The sequence below is a fragment of the Daphnia pulicaria genome, chromosome 4 (genome assembly GCF_021234035.1).
Source record: "Daphnia pulicaria isolate SC F1-1A chromosome 4, SC_F0-13Bv2, whole genome shotgun sequence".
In the NCBI taxonomy this organism is placed as follows: domain Eukaryota; kingdom Metazoa; phylum Arthropoda; class Branchiopoda; order Diplostraca; family Daphniidae; genus Daphnia; species Daphnia pulicaria.
In genome coordinates this window covers 15,855,813-15,868,312 of record NC_060916.1, presented here as the reverse complement: position 1 = coordinate 15,868,312, position 12,500 = coordinate 15,855,813, and the positions used below count along the sequence as shown (strand labels likewise).

The 12,500-nt window shown below is 52.3% G+C and overlaps 1 protein-coding gene across 1 annotated transcript; it reads left to right on the top strand.

The window, feature by feature from the left end:
* The first annotated feature begins 2,438 nt into the window (after window positions 1-2,438).
* Window positions 2,439-9,875, top strand: LOC124337794. Its single transcript, XM_046791814.1, has one exon. It carries the CDS (start codon window positions 2,439-2,441, stop codon window positions 9,873-9,875), a length of 7,437 nt encoding a protein of 2,478 aa, XP_046647770.1.
* The last annotated feature ends 2,625 nt before the right edge of the window (window positions 9,876-12,500 follow it).

Below are 12,500 nucleotides of genomic sequence, written 5' to 3'. Positions count from 1 at the left end.
CACGTGTCGCCCCGAGGCTACCCATTCCAAGTGGGCCCGCCGCGAAGAAGATAAAGGGCGAGACTCGCGCCTCCTATAGTCCGCATTAATTAAATGTTATAATTTGACAATGTTGTTATTACCATGCCTGTAATTATAGTTTACTTCACAGCGCCAATGCGGGCTAATAAATCACTCATTCACAAGCACTCAAACAGTAAGCATCTCTTTATTGATCTTCTTACTAGAGTCTTAGAGTCACCCCCTCGGCCTCGAAGCGCCGTTGTATTGAACACTGTTCAGGTTGCCAGCCTCAGTCGAGAGGCCAGCCTTTGTAAAACAACTTGTAAAGTTGGGACTTAGAATCGCTCTCGATTACGGGCATTCTAAGTGTCGGGACTCGGACACATCCGAAGGACTGACTGGAAGGAGCACACGCCTTGCTGTGCCTTCGAGTAGCACGGCACTCGCTCTCCTTCTCGGGCGCCTAGTACGACCAACCGTCGAACGGCCCCATCCCGGGACTAACCCACCTCTACTCCCGGCCAACTTGCAGTCGACTCTGCGAGCAGTTGGAACCGCTCGTCTATTCTGAGTTAGTGCCGAAGTAACTAACTTAGTCTGATTTGTCTTTGCAGGCCTGTACGAGAATTCACCCATTCTTCAGCCGAAGCAAGACTTACTTCTCCCGATCGAGATTAGAAAGTAAGTACCGATTGAGCGATCGATAGCTCTAGGTCCGGCCGAACAAACTGGGAGAAATCCCAGCGAAGTATCGCCGAGCTCACCGATATTTCACATGGTCCTTCGAACCGGTTATTAACCAAAGTAGAAACCGTGAAAGACGGTCCTGAAATCTGGTTAATACGGACCTAAAGTTGACGAAAACTAATCTCTTTCTGTTTATTTGCAGTGTCGAAATTCACGAGCAAAGACGCCCAAGCCAAGGTATTCGTGGCCGACCCACCCAGGGAGCTTAACGAATCTATCGCCAACATCAAGGCGTACGCTACAAAGCTCGTGACCGACGATAGCAAAGGGAAAATCAAGGACGCAAAGAGACAGGGCTGGAAGCTTCTCGAGGTCCTGTTTCCGATTGAGTTCTACGAACTCACAGGGGCAACTCCACCCTTGGCTTTGCAGACGGCAAAGCCTAAAAACAAGTGGGAGATCGCTAAAGCGGAGAAGTTGGAGAGAGAAGCCTTGGCATTCTTGACTCCCGAAGAGCGAGCCAAGTTCGACGAGGACGAAGCTCAAATTCGGAGGGAAAAAGAAGCGCAGAACGCTCTTCGACACGAGGTTCGCGCGGCCAAAAAGAGAAAGAGGGACGCAATTGAAGAGGCAAAGCTTCGCCTGTTAGAGAAGGAAGTGACGGAAAAGCGACTGGCGTACGAGCGCACTAAACGCCGTAGGGTTAACCCAGAAGCTGACCAAAGCAACTTGGTTGCCACGGTCGAGGTCCCGTTTGTCACACCAGACGGAGACCCGGTCCTTCCAGGAGACGCTTTGGCCAAACTGTGGTCGGCTTTGGCCACAGGGAAATTCGTCCTCCCGGGTACGGCAAACGACCCGGTAACCTCTGAGATTCAGGCAGTGCTGGCTAAGCACCTGGGTCAGGCAGAAACTCCACAGCCTTCGGCCGCGACGAGCCAGGCACAAACTCTGCAGCCAGTGGCCTCGACGAGCCAGGCACCGACACCAAAGGCCTCGACGAGCCAGGGTCGGAAGAAAGCGACGCCAAAGCGTACGGCGGCGAATAAGGGTAAGACGCTCGCTTCGAAAGGAGTGAACGTCGAGGCTCTGAAAACCCCGGCACTGCTTAGCCCCATTAGCCCCAAGCTAACGAAAGGCAAGGGGGCGGCCCGGCCGAAGTCCGGGACGAAAGCACCCGCTATAGACATAGACAAGCTAATAGCGGAAGCCACCACGAACTCAGTAAAGGTCATTTTGGACAAGTCTGACGGGTCACTCGCGGGAGTCAAACAGGTGAAAGCCTTAAAACCCGGGAGAAAATCACTGTTTAACCCTCCGTCAAAGGAGTTGGTGGAGGCAGCAGCGAAAGCATCGGCCCGGCGAAAGGGTCTTCGATCGGCGGCAGAAGGCGAGGTAAATCTAGCTGACGCAGCCAAAAATCTCTACGGGGAGGACTTGGAGGAGTTGCCTAGCGAAAAGGAGGACGAACTCCTAAAGGAACCGGCCCGAGCCCCGGTATCGGCAGAAGAGCTGCAGCCACGCCCGGTCTCGAGACGATCGGGCCAACGGATCGACTCAGGTGACGAATCAGATCCAGGACTACAGCTCACAGCCGAAGACGAGGAGGAGGCGCTCAAGGCGGCAGCTCTCAGCACCCTCCCAAAAGCGGCGCAATAGCCGTCTGAAAAATTGTAAAAACCTGTGGTTATCGATAATAAACACTTGTAGAAATTAAAAAATTGTGTCTGTCTTCTCATTTCGAATAAATGTTGCATTCCGATAAGAAACGATCGAAACGGAAGGGGAGCAAAGACGATACCCCTAACCGGCTAGCACTTCCGAAAGTCAACAAAGCTTTATTACTAGACCCGGATCAGTTAGAAGCAGAGTGTGATATAGCCATGAGACGGGTATTAGGGTTAGCGGAAAGCGAACCCGAGACTGGAGCGAAATCCAGACGAGCCCCAAGGAAAAATCCGGACGGTACGCTCAATGCACCAAGGAGTAGGCCATCGAGTAGGGCCTCAGACCGAAACCTAAGCGGCTCTCCGAAAATCATAAACATAGAGGGGCCCGATGAACCCCAGTCACCGAGAAATGGGCTAACGGTAGACGATGTTCAAAGACAGGCAGGCGCCCAGCCTTCGCCGGAAATACCGCCGCCGAATCTAGATGGGTTCGGAGTTACCCCAGATCGTAAGACTCTATCCGAATGGATGAGAGAAGAGTTCGCGAGGTTTAACGGTGAAATAACAGAAATCACTGGGCGACTGACGAAGACAGACGCAAAGGTAGCCGAGACAGTCAGCAGACTAGACGGTCATAAAGAGCAAATCAAAAGACTCAACACAGAAGTGCCGACGATAAGAACGACTGTAATGGGCCTCAGGAGCTCAATAGCCACAGACACAACCGCACGAATCGCGGCTATAGAAGCAAACATCGCAGCAACGATGCTGACGCAGAGGAATGCGACAGAGGCCCTGCAGACCCGAATGGTCGAGCATATTGAACGAGCAGTAGGGCAGCTCCAAAATAGCCTGAACGAACTAAGACAGACAGGAATTGCAGAGTTCGACGACACACAACTGAGAGTAGAGTTAAGACGCCTGGTCGAAGCCCAGGGCGAGGAAATCACGAACGGCCTGGCGCAGTCACTGGGCCAACACTCAGAAGAGGTGGGTCAGGCCATAGTAGAACTCAAAGTAAGGATGTCAAGGCTAGACACCAGGCTAAGGACGATTTATAGAGCCCAACAACCGCCGGCTCAAAGCCAGCAGCCAGAGGGTAGAAGGTCTCGGCAAGGGGCTCAAAGCCAACAGCCGGAGACCGGGAGAACCCGGCAGCAGCGAAACACTAGCAGATCACTCTGGGACGACTCAGAGGAAGAGGCAAGTGAAGAGAACGAGCCGACGGTAGGACGACCGACGTCAAGGGGAGGAACGGCATATAGTCAGCCTCCCCCATCATACCGCAGTGCCTTTACGGCAAGCGTACAAAGACCGGCATTTGGCCCAGCAGCAGCCCCGGCACCAGCCCCGGCTCCGGCTCCGGCGCCAGCCCCGGCACCAGCCCCGGCTCCGGCCCCGGCACCCGCCCCGGCACCAGCCCCGGCACCGGCACCGGCGCCAGCGCCAGCGGGACCGGCACCTCCGTATCATGCGGCAGGTAGACCATACGTCCCACCGCAAGCGCCAGACGACGTCAAACGAGAATTGACGCAAGAGCTCGAGCAGCTCAGGGAAGAGCTAACACAGGCTTATGCCCAGTACGGTCGTGCAAGGTCTGACGATGCCAGACAACACGAAAGAATTGCGTTCATGACGACCTATACGTATTACAAAACGGCAGTAGAAAACTTAATGCCCATGCTGACAACAGCAGAAAAAGCCGAACTACGACTGCAGCAACGCAGAGTAGAAGCAGAAAGACTGGGCATTGCCCCAGTACAGGCGCCGATGCCTGTACAGACGGCTAAGGTACGGTTATCACCGCCCAAGTTTGCGGGGGAGGTACTGAAATATCACGGTTGGCGACAGACGTGGAATACGTACGACAACAACCCGATATACACAGCCACCGAGAAAAGCCAAATGTTGGAGCAGGCTCTCGAAGGCGAAGCCGCCAATGCGACGGCGAGTTTCACGTTCACGGCGGAAACTTATAATACCATTCTCCAAGTACTGGCTGATAGGTTTGGCGACCCGAATCAGGCCATAGGAGAAAGAGAAGCCAAGCTACGAGAAGCGGCAAGCAAACCGGTGGGAGCGAACCCGACGTCCGCTCAGTTGCGAGAAAAACATATCGAGATATGTAATCAAAGGCAAGGCCTCCTGATCCAAGGCGTACAGCCGGCGACATTCGATTCGCACACGGCTAAGGAAATCTTGAACTCCCTACCAGGAGTGATAACAGAGAAATGGAGAATGGATTGGGGGCCAGAAAGAGCACCGACCTTAGACCAGGTCCTGCATCAACTCGATAGGTTGATCCGAATTAAATCATCGGAAGAAGCGTCGAGACGGGTCGACTATACCCAGACAACTCAGGCCAACGCAGCGAGCGTAGCCACAAAAACAATCAAGTTCAGAGACAAGACCCCGACGAGGCTTGCCTGCGTAATATGCAAAAGCGAAGCACACGCTGCGCGCGACTGCACGTTCGGAAACGCGGCCGAAAGGCGGAAAGTAGTGATGGACGCGGACAGATGCTTCAGATGTTTTGGTCAAGGCCACAGATACGTGGATTGTTCGGAGAGAAGAGCATGTCGGCACTGTTACTCCACCTCGCATGCGTCGGTCCTATGCCCGCACGAGAGAGAAAGTCGGGAGAGAACAAAAGGCAGGCCGGTACCGAGAACCGCCAGCAAATCTCCAAGTAAGCCTCGATCGGGCAAACCATTCATGCGACCGCCATCACCAACGCCATCGAGGACACCGTCAGCGGAACGATCGGTCAATGAGCAGTCGAATATAGGGGTAATAGAACCCAACGGCAAGGAAAAAATTTCCGCCGGAGTGTTACTGAACTTTGGAGCGAAAGCCAAAGCAGAAAAGACACAAGGAATAGAAGAATGGGTCCCACTGTTCGGAATATTCGACAGCGGTTGCGGTAATTCATTTATCACAGCAGCCCTAGTACGGAAGCTAAATGCAAAGGTCATTGGCAGGCAACGTATCAGAGTCTTGACATTTGGGTCTCACACACCCATCGACGAGTACTGCGATATTGTTCAAGTCACGATAGCCGGCATATCGAGAACAGTAACGGAAAAATTCATTGTCCGGGACCACATTCAAACACTCACACCATACACCGAGACGAAGCTTGGTGAGAGGTTGCTCAAAGAAGGCGAAACCTTGGCCGACCCGAGGCACAGAAGACCGTCTCAAGTCAAGACGATTGACATCCTAATTGGAAACAGTAACATGTACGAATTCATGTTACTGGAAGCACCGCGCAGGCACCGGAAAATAGTGGCGCATAACACTATCTTCGGTTGGACGATATCGGGCTCCTTAGGAGACCCGGGATACGAGACAGTAGCGTGCGTGGCCAAAGTAGAGATCGTGCCCGAAGAGCACGAGATCTCAAGTGTCGACAAACACTTTGCGGCCTTCTGGAGCCTTGAAAGTTTAGGTATCCCAAATAAGGAACTAACGGATGTCGAATTCATCCAAGCTTACATAGCTAGCATCGAAGCCGATGAAGAAGGGCGAGCCGTCGTACGGTATCCCTTCACCCAAGAGCGACCGGACTACGACTCATGTAGATCCATAGCCGACATAAGATTCGAAAATCTGTGGAAAAGCGACTCCTTCACTAAAGAGAAGCGAATACGATATCACGAAGTAATGATGTCCTACTTACGGGAAGGATTCATCGAAATAGCTGACCCGAACTACGATGGGCCAATGGCATTTTTGCCGAACAGACCGGTCGAGCGAGAAGACGCGGAAACCACAAAGATACGACCAGTCTTTGATGGATCGGTCCATCACAAGAACCGGCGCAGTTTCAACGCCAATCTTGAGATAGGACCAAACCTAAACCCAGACATCATGGGGATTCTAATGAGGTTTAGGCGATATTGCATAGCGTGGACGGCCGACATCGAGAAGGCGTTTTTGCAAATCAAAATCCACAAAGACCACGAGCAAATCGTGAGGTTTCTTTGGGTCGAAGACCCCGAAGCTGCCATACCCAAGGTGGTGGTCTACGCATGGAAGAGACTCACCTTTGGACTCGCATCGAGCCCATTTATACTCAGGGCCGTTCTAACCTGGCACCTGCAGAAGTACGAAACAGAGTACCCAGGCATCACAGCCAGGACTCTTAACCAAATCTATGTCGACGACTGGATGGGGGGAGCCGAAACTCCCGAACAAGCTGCCGAAGAGATAAGGCTGATAAGTCGAATCTTGGGGGAGATCAAGATGAAACTCTGTAAGTGGTCGACGAATTCGGCCGAGCTAACAAACTTACTACGGGGGGAGTTCGAATTCTCCTCCCGACCATCGAAATTGGGAATAGATGAGGTGTTCGAACATGCGGACAAAAAGGCTCTGGGAATCCTTTGGGACCCAGTAACCGACCAGTTCAAATTCAACGCCGATAAAATAATATCCGAGGCACGAAGGCTAGGAGAAGGGCTTACCAAGCGACAGCTGTTTAGCCTAGCGCTAACGCTATACGACCCGTTGGGCTTCGTGAACCCGGCGATATTGTCCGCGAAACGGGCGATGCAGATCTCATGGTTAGCCAACGGCAAATGGGATCAGATAGTGAACAGTTGCACCAATGAGAATTGGGAGGAGTTCATCAAAGGTCTCGAAGACCTACAGCTCATACGGATTCCTCGCTGGACGGGCATAGAGGTTAAGGAGCCTAGCGAACTCCACATCTTCTGCGATGCCAGCGAGGTAGGATATGGGGCCGTAGCATACGAAGTGCAAGGGACGACGATCGCCCTCATAGCAGCAAAATCAAAGGTGGCTCCGTTACCAAAAAAGGCAATGACCATCCCTCGGCTCGAACTGCTGAGTAACCTGATGGCGTCTATACTTGGCAAGTATATACGAGACCAACATCGGGTTGAACACAAAGCGCACATCTGGACCGATTCTCAGATAGCGACATGTTGGATCACGGCCACCAACAAAACCCCAGAAATCTGGGTACAAAACCGAGTCTCGAAGATCAGAGAATTCGGCGCAGAAATCCACTTCTGCGAAGGGACTCAGAACCCGGCTGATCTCCTCTCAAGGGGAGGCTCAGCAAAGGAAATCCAGAGATCGAACTGGTGGAAGGGCCCCGAATGGCTCCCGGAGTATGACAAGTATAAGCCGATCGAAATCAAGGCAAACCTCATTCAAACGGATATGGTCCGTCCGAAACACCCAGACTGGCGCAAAGAGTACAGCGACTGGGATAAAATGGTCAGAGCTCAGGCTATGATCCAAAGAGCAGTGGACGGCTTTAAAGGTAAAATGTACCGGCCTTCCCTCATTATCGAGCAAGTCCTGTTTGACATGGTTGACTTGAAGGAAATCAAGTTCAAAAAACCGGGATCGAGATGCCAGGTTTCATTCAAGCGACTCACATATGAGGAGCTACTCACGGCACGATACGCCTTGATAAGACACGCACAGATGGAGTCATACCCCGAGGATTACGATAGAATCGAGCGGGGGAAAGTCCCGAGAGACAAGATGTTCAGAAAGTTGAGACCGGTGTTCGACACGACGAATCGAATTATCAGGTGCAGGGGACGAGCCCAGGTACTGTTGGCAAGATATCATCTCGATGCATTGATCTTACTCCCGCCCGATCACTATATAACCACAGTCTTGCTACGCAAGCTGCATAGGAGGGTCGGGCACATGGGAATGAACGCCATGACCATGGAAGTCAGAAGCGAATTCTGGCTGCCCAAACACTGTCAGGTGATAAAAGACATCCTCAACCGATGCGTGAGATGTCAGAAGGTCAACGCAACAGCCTTCAGCGAAAAGCCAGCTCACTTGCCAATTGAACGGCTGAAAATATCCGATCCCTTTTCAGTCACCGGCATCGACATGGCCGGTCCGTACAATGTACTAGTAAACGAACCGAGTAAAGCGGTGATAGTCCAGCCAAGGACTGAGCCAGGAGTCCCCGAAGAGGAATCAGAATCATCCGACGAATCGGATGAAGAGTTGGTACCGGAGAGAGTCGGTGCCCTCGACAAGAAAAAGAAAAAGAAAAAGAAAGAAAAGAAACAACCCAAGTTTGCGATTGACGGGAGACAGATAGTCAAAGTGTACATAGTTATGTTCACTTGTGCCACGACAAGAGCCGTTCACCTAGAGGTAACTAGAGGAAAAAGTGCGGCGGCGTTCATTAACGCTTTCCGTCGGTTCTGCGCGTTGAAATACGCGCCAAGAACAGTCTATTCAGACAACGCGCTGGAATTCGATAGTACGGCAAGATACCTCAGAAGACTCTGGCAATGCAAGACAGTCTACGACTTCATGGCCAATAGAAACATCTCTTGGCGGTTCTCAGCGAGTGTAGCTCCCTGGTGGGGTGGCTTCTGGGAACGCATGATAAAGACCGTGAAGCAAGCGTTGCATAAGACCTTTAACCCGAAGCAGATGGACTTCGACATGTTCCATACGGTGATCACAGAGATCAGTGACATCGTAAACAACCGTCCGTTGGGATATATCGCTGGCGACGAAACGGCTCTAACTCCGAACCAGTTAATCAAAGGAGGCTTTGTAAACAAGTTCGACACCGAACCTCCGGAAGAGGAAGAACTGCTCGGCGCAGACTCCTTGTTTCTCACGAACAGAGAAGCCGCTAGACGAAAGCTAGTGGCAGACTGGTGGACAGAATTCGTCCCAACCTATCTGAAGGATCTAAATAGATTCCATCAAGAGCAAATACCGTCGAAGTCGGTCAAGCTAGGACAAGTAGTCTTGATCCACGTGGACTACGTCAAGCGAATCAATTGGAACATTGGGCGAGTGATCGAACTCATCAAGGGTCGAGATCACTTAGTCCGGAAAGTCAAGCTAGTCATGGTCGACTCAAAGGGCAAAACGTCAATCGTAAATAGACCTGTCCAGAACTTGTACCCTCTCGAAGTAGAACCAGGTATCATCGACGCAGACTTTGCCAAGAACCCGAGCAGATTTGGAGATCACGTAACCTCATCTGGGCAAGTATGTAAGAGAACTTACATGGGGGGAGTGTGGAATACCACGGCCCTCGGCGATGAGGCTACGGATTGCCGGCCACATGTGGCACAGCCACGAGAGGTAACGATTGCCTCGGCATTTGACGGAGTAACTGGGAAACGTCCGGGCAACGGTGATAAGGCTACGAGTCGCCGGCCACATGGGGCACAGCCGCGAGAGACAACGAGTGCCTCGGGTGTGGACGGTGGAGACACGAATCGTCCGTCGGATGTGGCACCGGCCACGGGAGTAAGACCACGACACGGTCAACCGAAGATGCCGGTGGTAAACTTACCGGCGTCGGCCGACCTCGAAAGGTCTAACCCGATAGAGTGGATAGATGACGAAGATCTAACACCCAAGCAGCTCAGAGCTGAAGTACGAAGACGCGACCGAGCGCAGGCAGCGTGGAGACCGAAGCCCGCTGCTAAGAATGCGACAGGGGTTGATCCGGACCAGCGCGAGGTGCTGGACGGATAAAACAGCTACAAGCCCCGCCGAATAATGCATGTAAACACCGACACAAATCGACGGTCCTCGGAAACCGTCGGACGGCAGGTCAAGCCCATGTGCCCGGCCTTTCTCTTAAAATGGGCCGTCAAACCAAGACATTATGCGGCGGAACATTAGCTACTTTCCTATGTAGGGAAGGCACCCCTGTTTATAAAATTTCTTAAAGTATGGACTTAGAAATATTTCGACGATTCAATCGAAATACTACCCCGGGGCAAGAGAGCAGACCGGGGTAGCAAATAACTATCAACTCGGTAAGATAGTCGGAGTAGTAGAGAGTCTGGTGTAGTACATTCAGCAAAGCTGGATGGCCAGACTGGAGTAAAATAGCCGGAGAGATAAAGAGCACTCCGGCGGATGGCATCCGTAGTCCCAGGATGGCCGGAAGATTGCAGCGTAGAAGAAGAAGCGCGTGCGGATTTTATCCATTGGGACTTAGAAGAAATTAGAGAGAATGGACTTAGAAGTAAATCCATTACTCGAGAAACCCAGAGGCTACCCACCCCAAACGGGCCAGCCGCGAAGACGATAAAGAGGCAAGACACGTGTCGCCCCGAGGCTACCCATTCCAAGTGGGCCCGCCGCGAAGAAGATAAAGGGCGAGACTCGCGCCTCCTATAGTCCGCATTAATTAAATGTTATAATTTGACAATGTTGTTATTACCATGCCTGTAATTATAGTTTACTTCACAGCGCCAATGCGGGCTAATAAATCACTCATTCACAAGCACTCAAACAGTAAGCATCTCTTTATTGATCTTCTTACTAGAGTCTTAGAGTCACCCCCTCGGCCTCGAAGCGCCGTTGTATTGAACACTGTTCAGGTTGCCAGCCTCAGTCGAGAGGCCAGCCTTTGTAAAACAACTTGTAAAGTTGGGACTTAGAATCGCTCTCGATTACGGGCATTCTAAGTGTCGGGACTCGGACACATCCGAAGGACTGACTGGAAGGAGCACACGCCTTGCTGTGCCTTCGAGTAGCACGGCACTCGCTCTCCTTCTCGGGCGCCTAGTACGACCAACCGTCGAACGGCCCCATCCCGGGACTAACCCACCTCTACTCCCGGCCAACTTGCAGTCGACTCTGCGAGCAGTTGGAACCGCTCGTCTATTCTGAGTTAGTGCCGAAGTAACTAACTTAGTCTGATTTGTCTTTGCAGGCCTGTACGAGAATTCACCCATTCTTCAGCCGAAGCAAGACTTACTTCTCCCGATCGAGATTAGAAAGTAAGTACCGATTGAGCGATCGATAGCTCTAGGTCCGGCCGAACAAACTGGGAGAAATCCCAGCGAAGTATCGCCGAGCTCACCGATATTTCACATGGTCCTTCGAACCGGTTATTAACCAAAGTAGAAACCGTGAAAGACGGTCCTGAAATCTGGTTAATACGGACCTAAAGTTGACGAAAACTAATCTCTTTCTGTTTATTTGCAGTGTCGAAATTCACGAGCAAAGACGCCCAAGCCAAGGTATTCGTGGCCGACCCACCCAGGGAGCTTAACGAATCTATCGCCAACATCAAGGCGTACGCTACAAAGCTCGTGACCGACGATAGCAAAGGGAAAATCAAGGACGCAAAGAGACAGGGCTGGAAGCTTCTCGAGGTCCTGTTTCCGATTGAGTTCTACGAACTCACAGGGGCAACTCCACCCTTGGCTTTGCAGACGGCAAAGCCTAAAAACAAGTGGGAGATCGCTAAAGCGGAGAAGTTGGAGAGAGAAGCCTTGGCATTCTTGACTCCCGAAGAGCGAGCCAAGTTCGACGAGGACGAAGCTCAAATTCGGAGGGAAAAAGAAGCGCAGAACGCTCTTCGACACGAGGTTCGCGCGGCCAAAAAGAGAAAGAGGGACGCAATTGAAGAGGCAAAGCTTCGCCTGTTAGAGAAGGAAGTGACGGAAAAGCGACTGGCGTACGAGCGCACTAAACGCCGTAGGGTTAACCCAGAAGCTGACCAAAGCAACTTGGTTGCCACGGTCGAGGTCCCGTTTGTCACACCAGACGGAGACCCGGTCCTTCCAGGAGACGCTTTGGCCAAACTGTGGTCGGCTTTGGCCACAGGGAAATTCGTCCTCCCGGGTACGGCAAACGACCCGGTAACCTCTGAGATTCAGGCAGTGCTGGCTAAGCACCTGGGTCAGGCAGAAACTCCACAGCCTTCGGCCGCGACGAGCCAGGCACAAACTCTGCAGCCAGTGGCCTCGACGAGCCAGGCACCGACACCAAAGGCCTCGACGAGCCAGGGTCGGAAGAAAGCGACGCCAAAGCGTACGGCGGCGAATAAGGGTAAGACGCTCGCTTCGAAAGGAGTGAACGTCGAGGCTCTGAAAACCCCGGCACTGCTTAGCCCCATTAGCCCCAAGCTAACGAAAGGCAAGGGGGCGGCCCGGCCGAAGTCCGGGACGAAAGCACCCGCTATAGACATAGACAAGCTAATAGCGGAAGCCACCACGAACTCAGTAAAGGTCATTTTGGACAAGTCTGACGGGTCACTCGCGGGAGTCAAACAGGTGAAAGCCTTAAAACCCGGGAGAAAATCACTGTTTAACCCTCCGTCAAAGGAGTTGGTGGAGGCAGCAGCGAAAGCATCGGCCC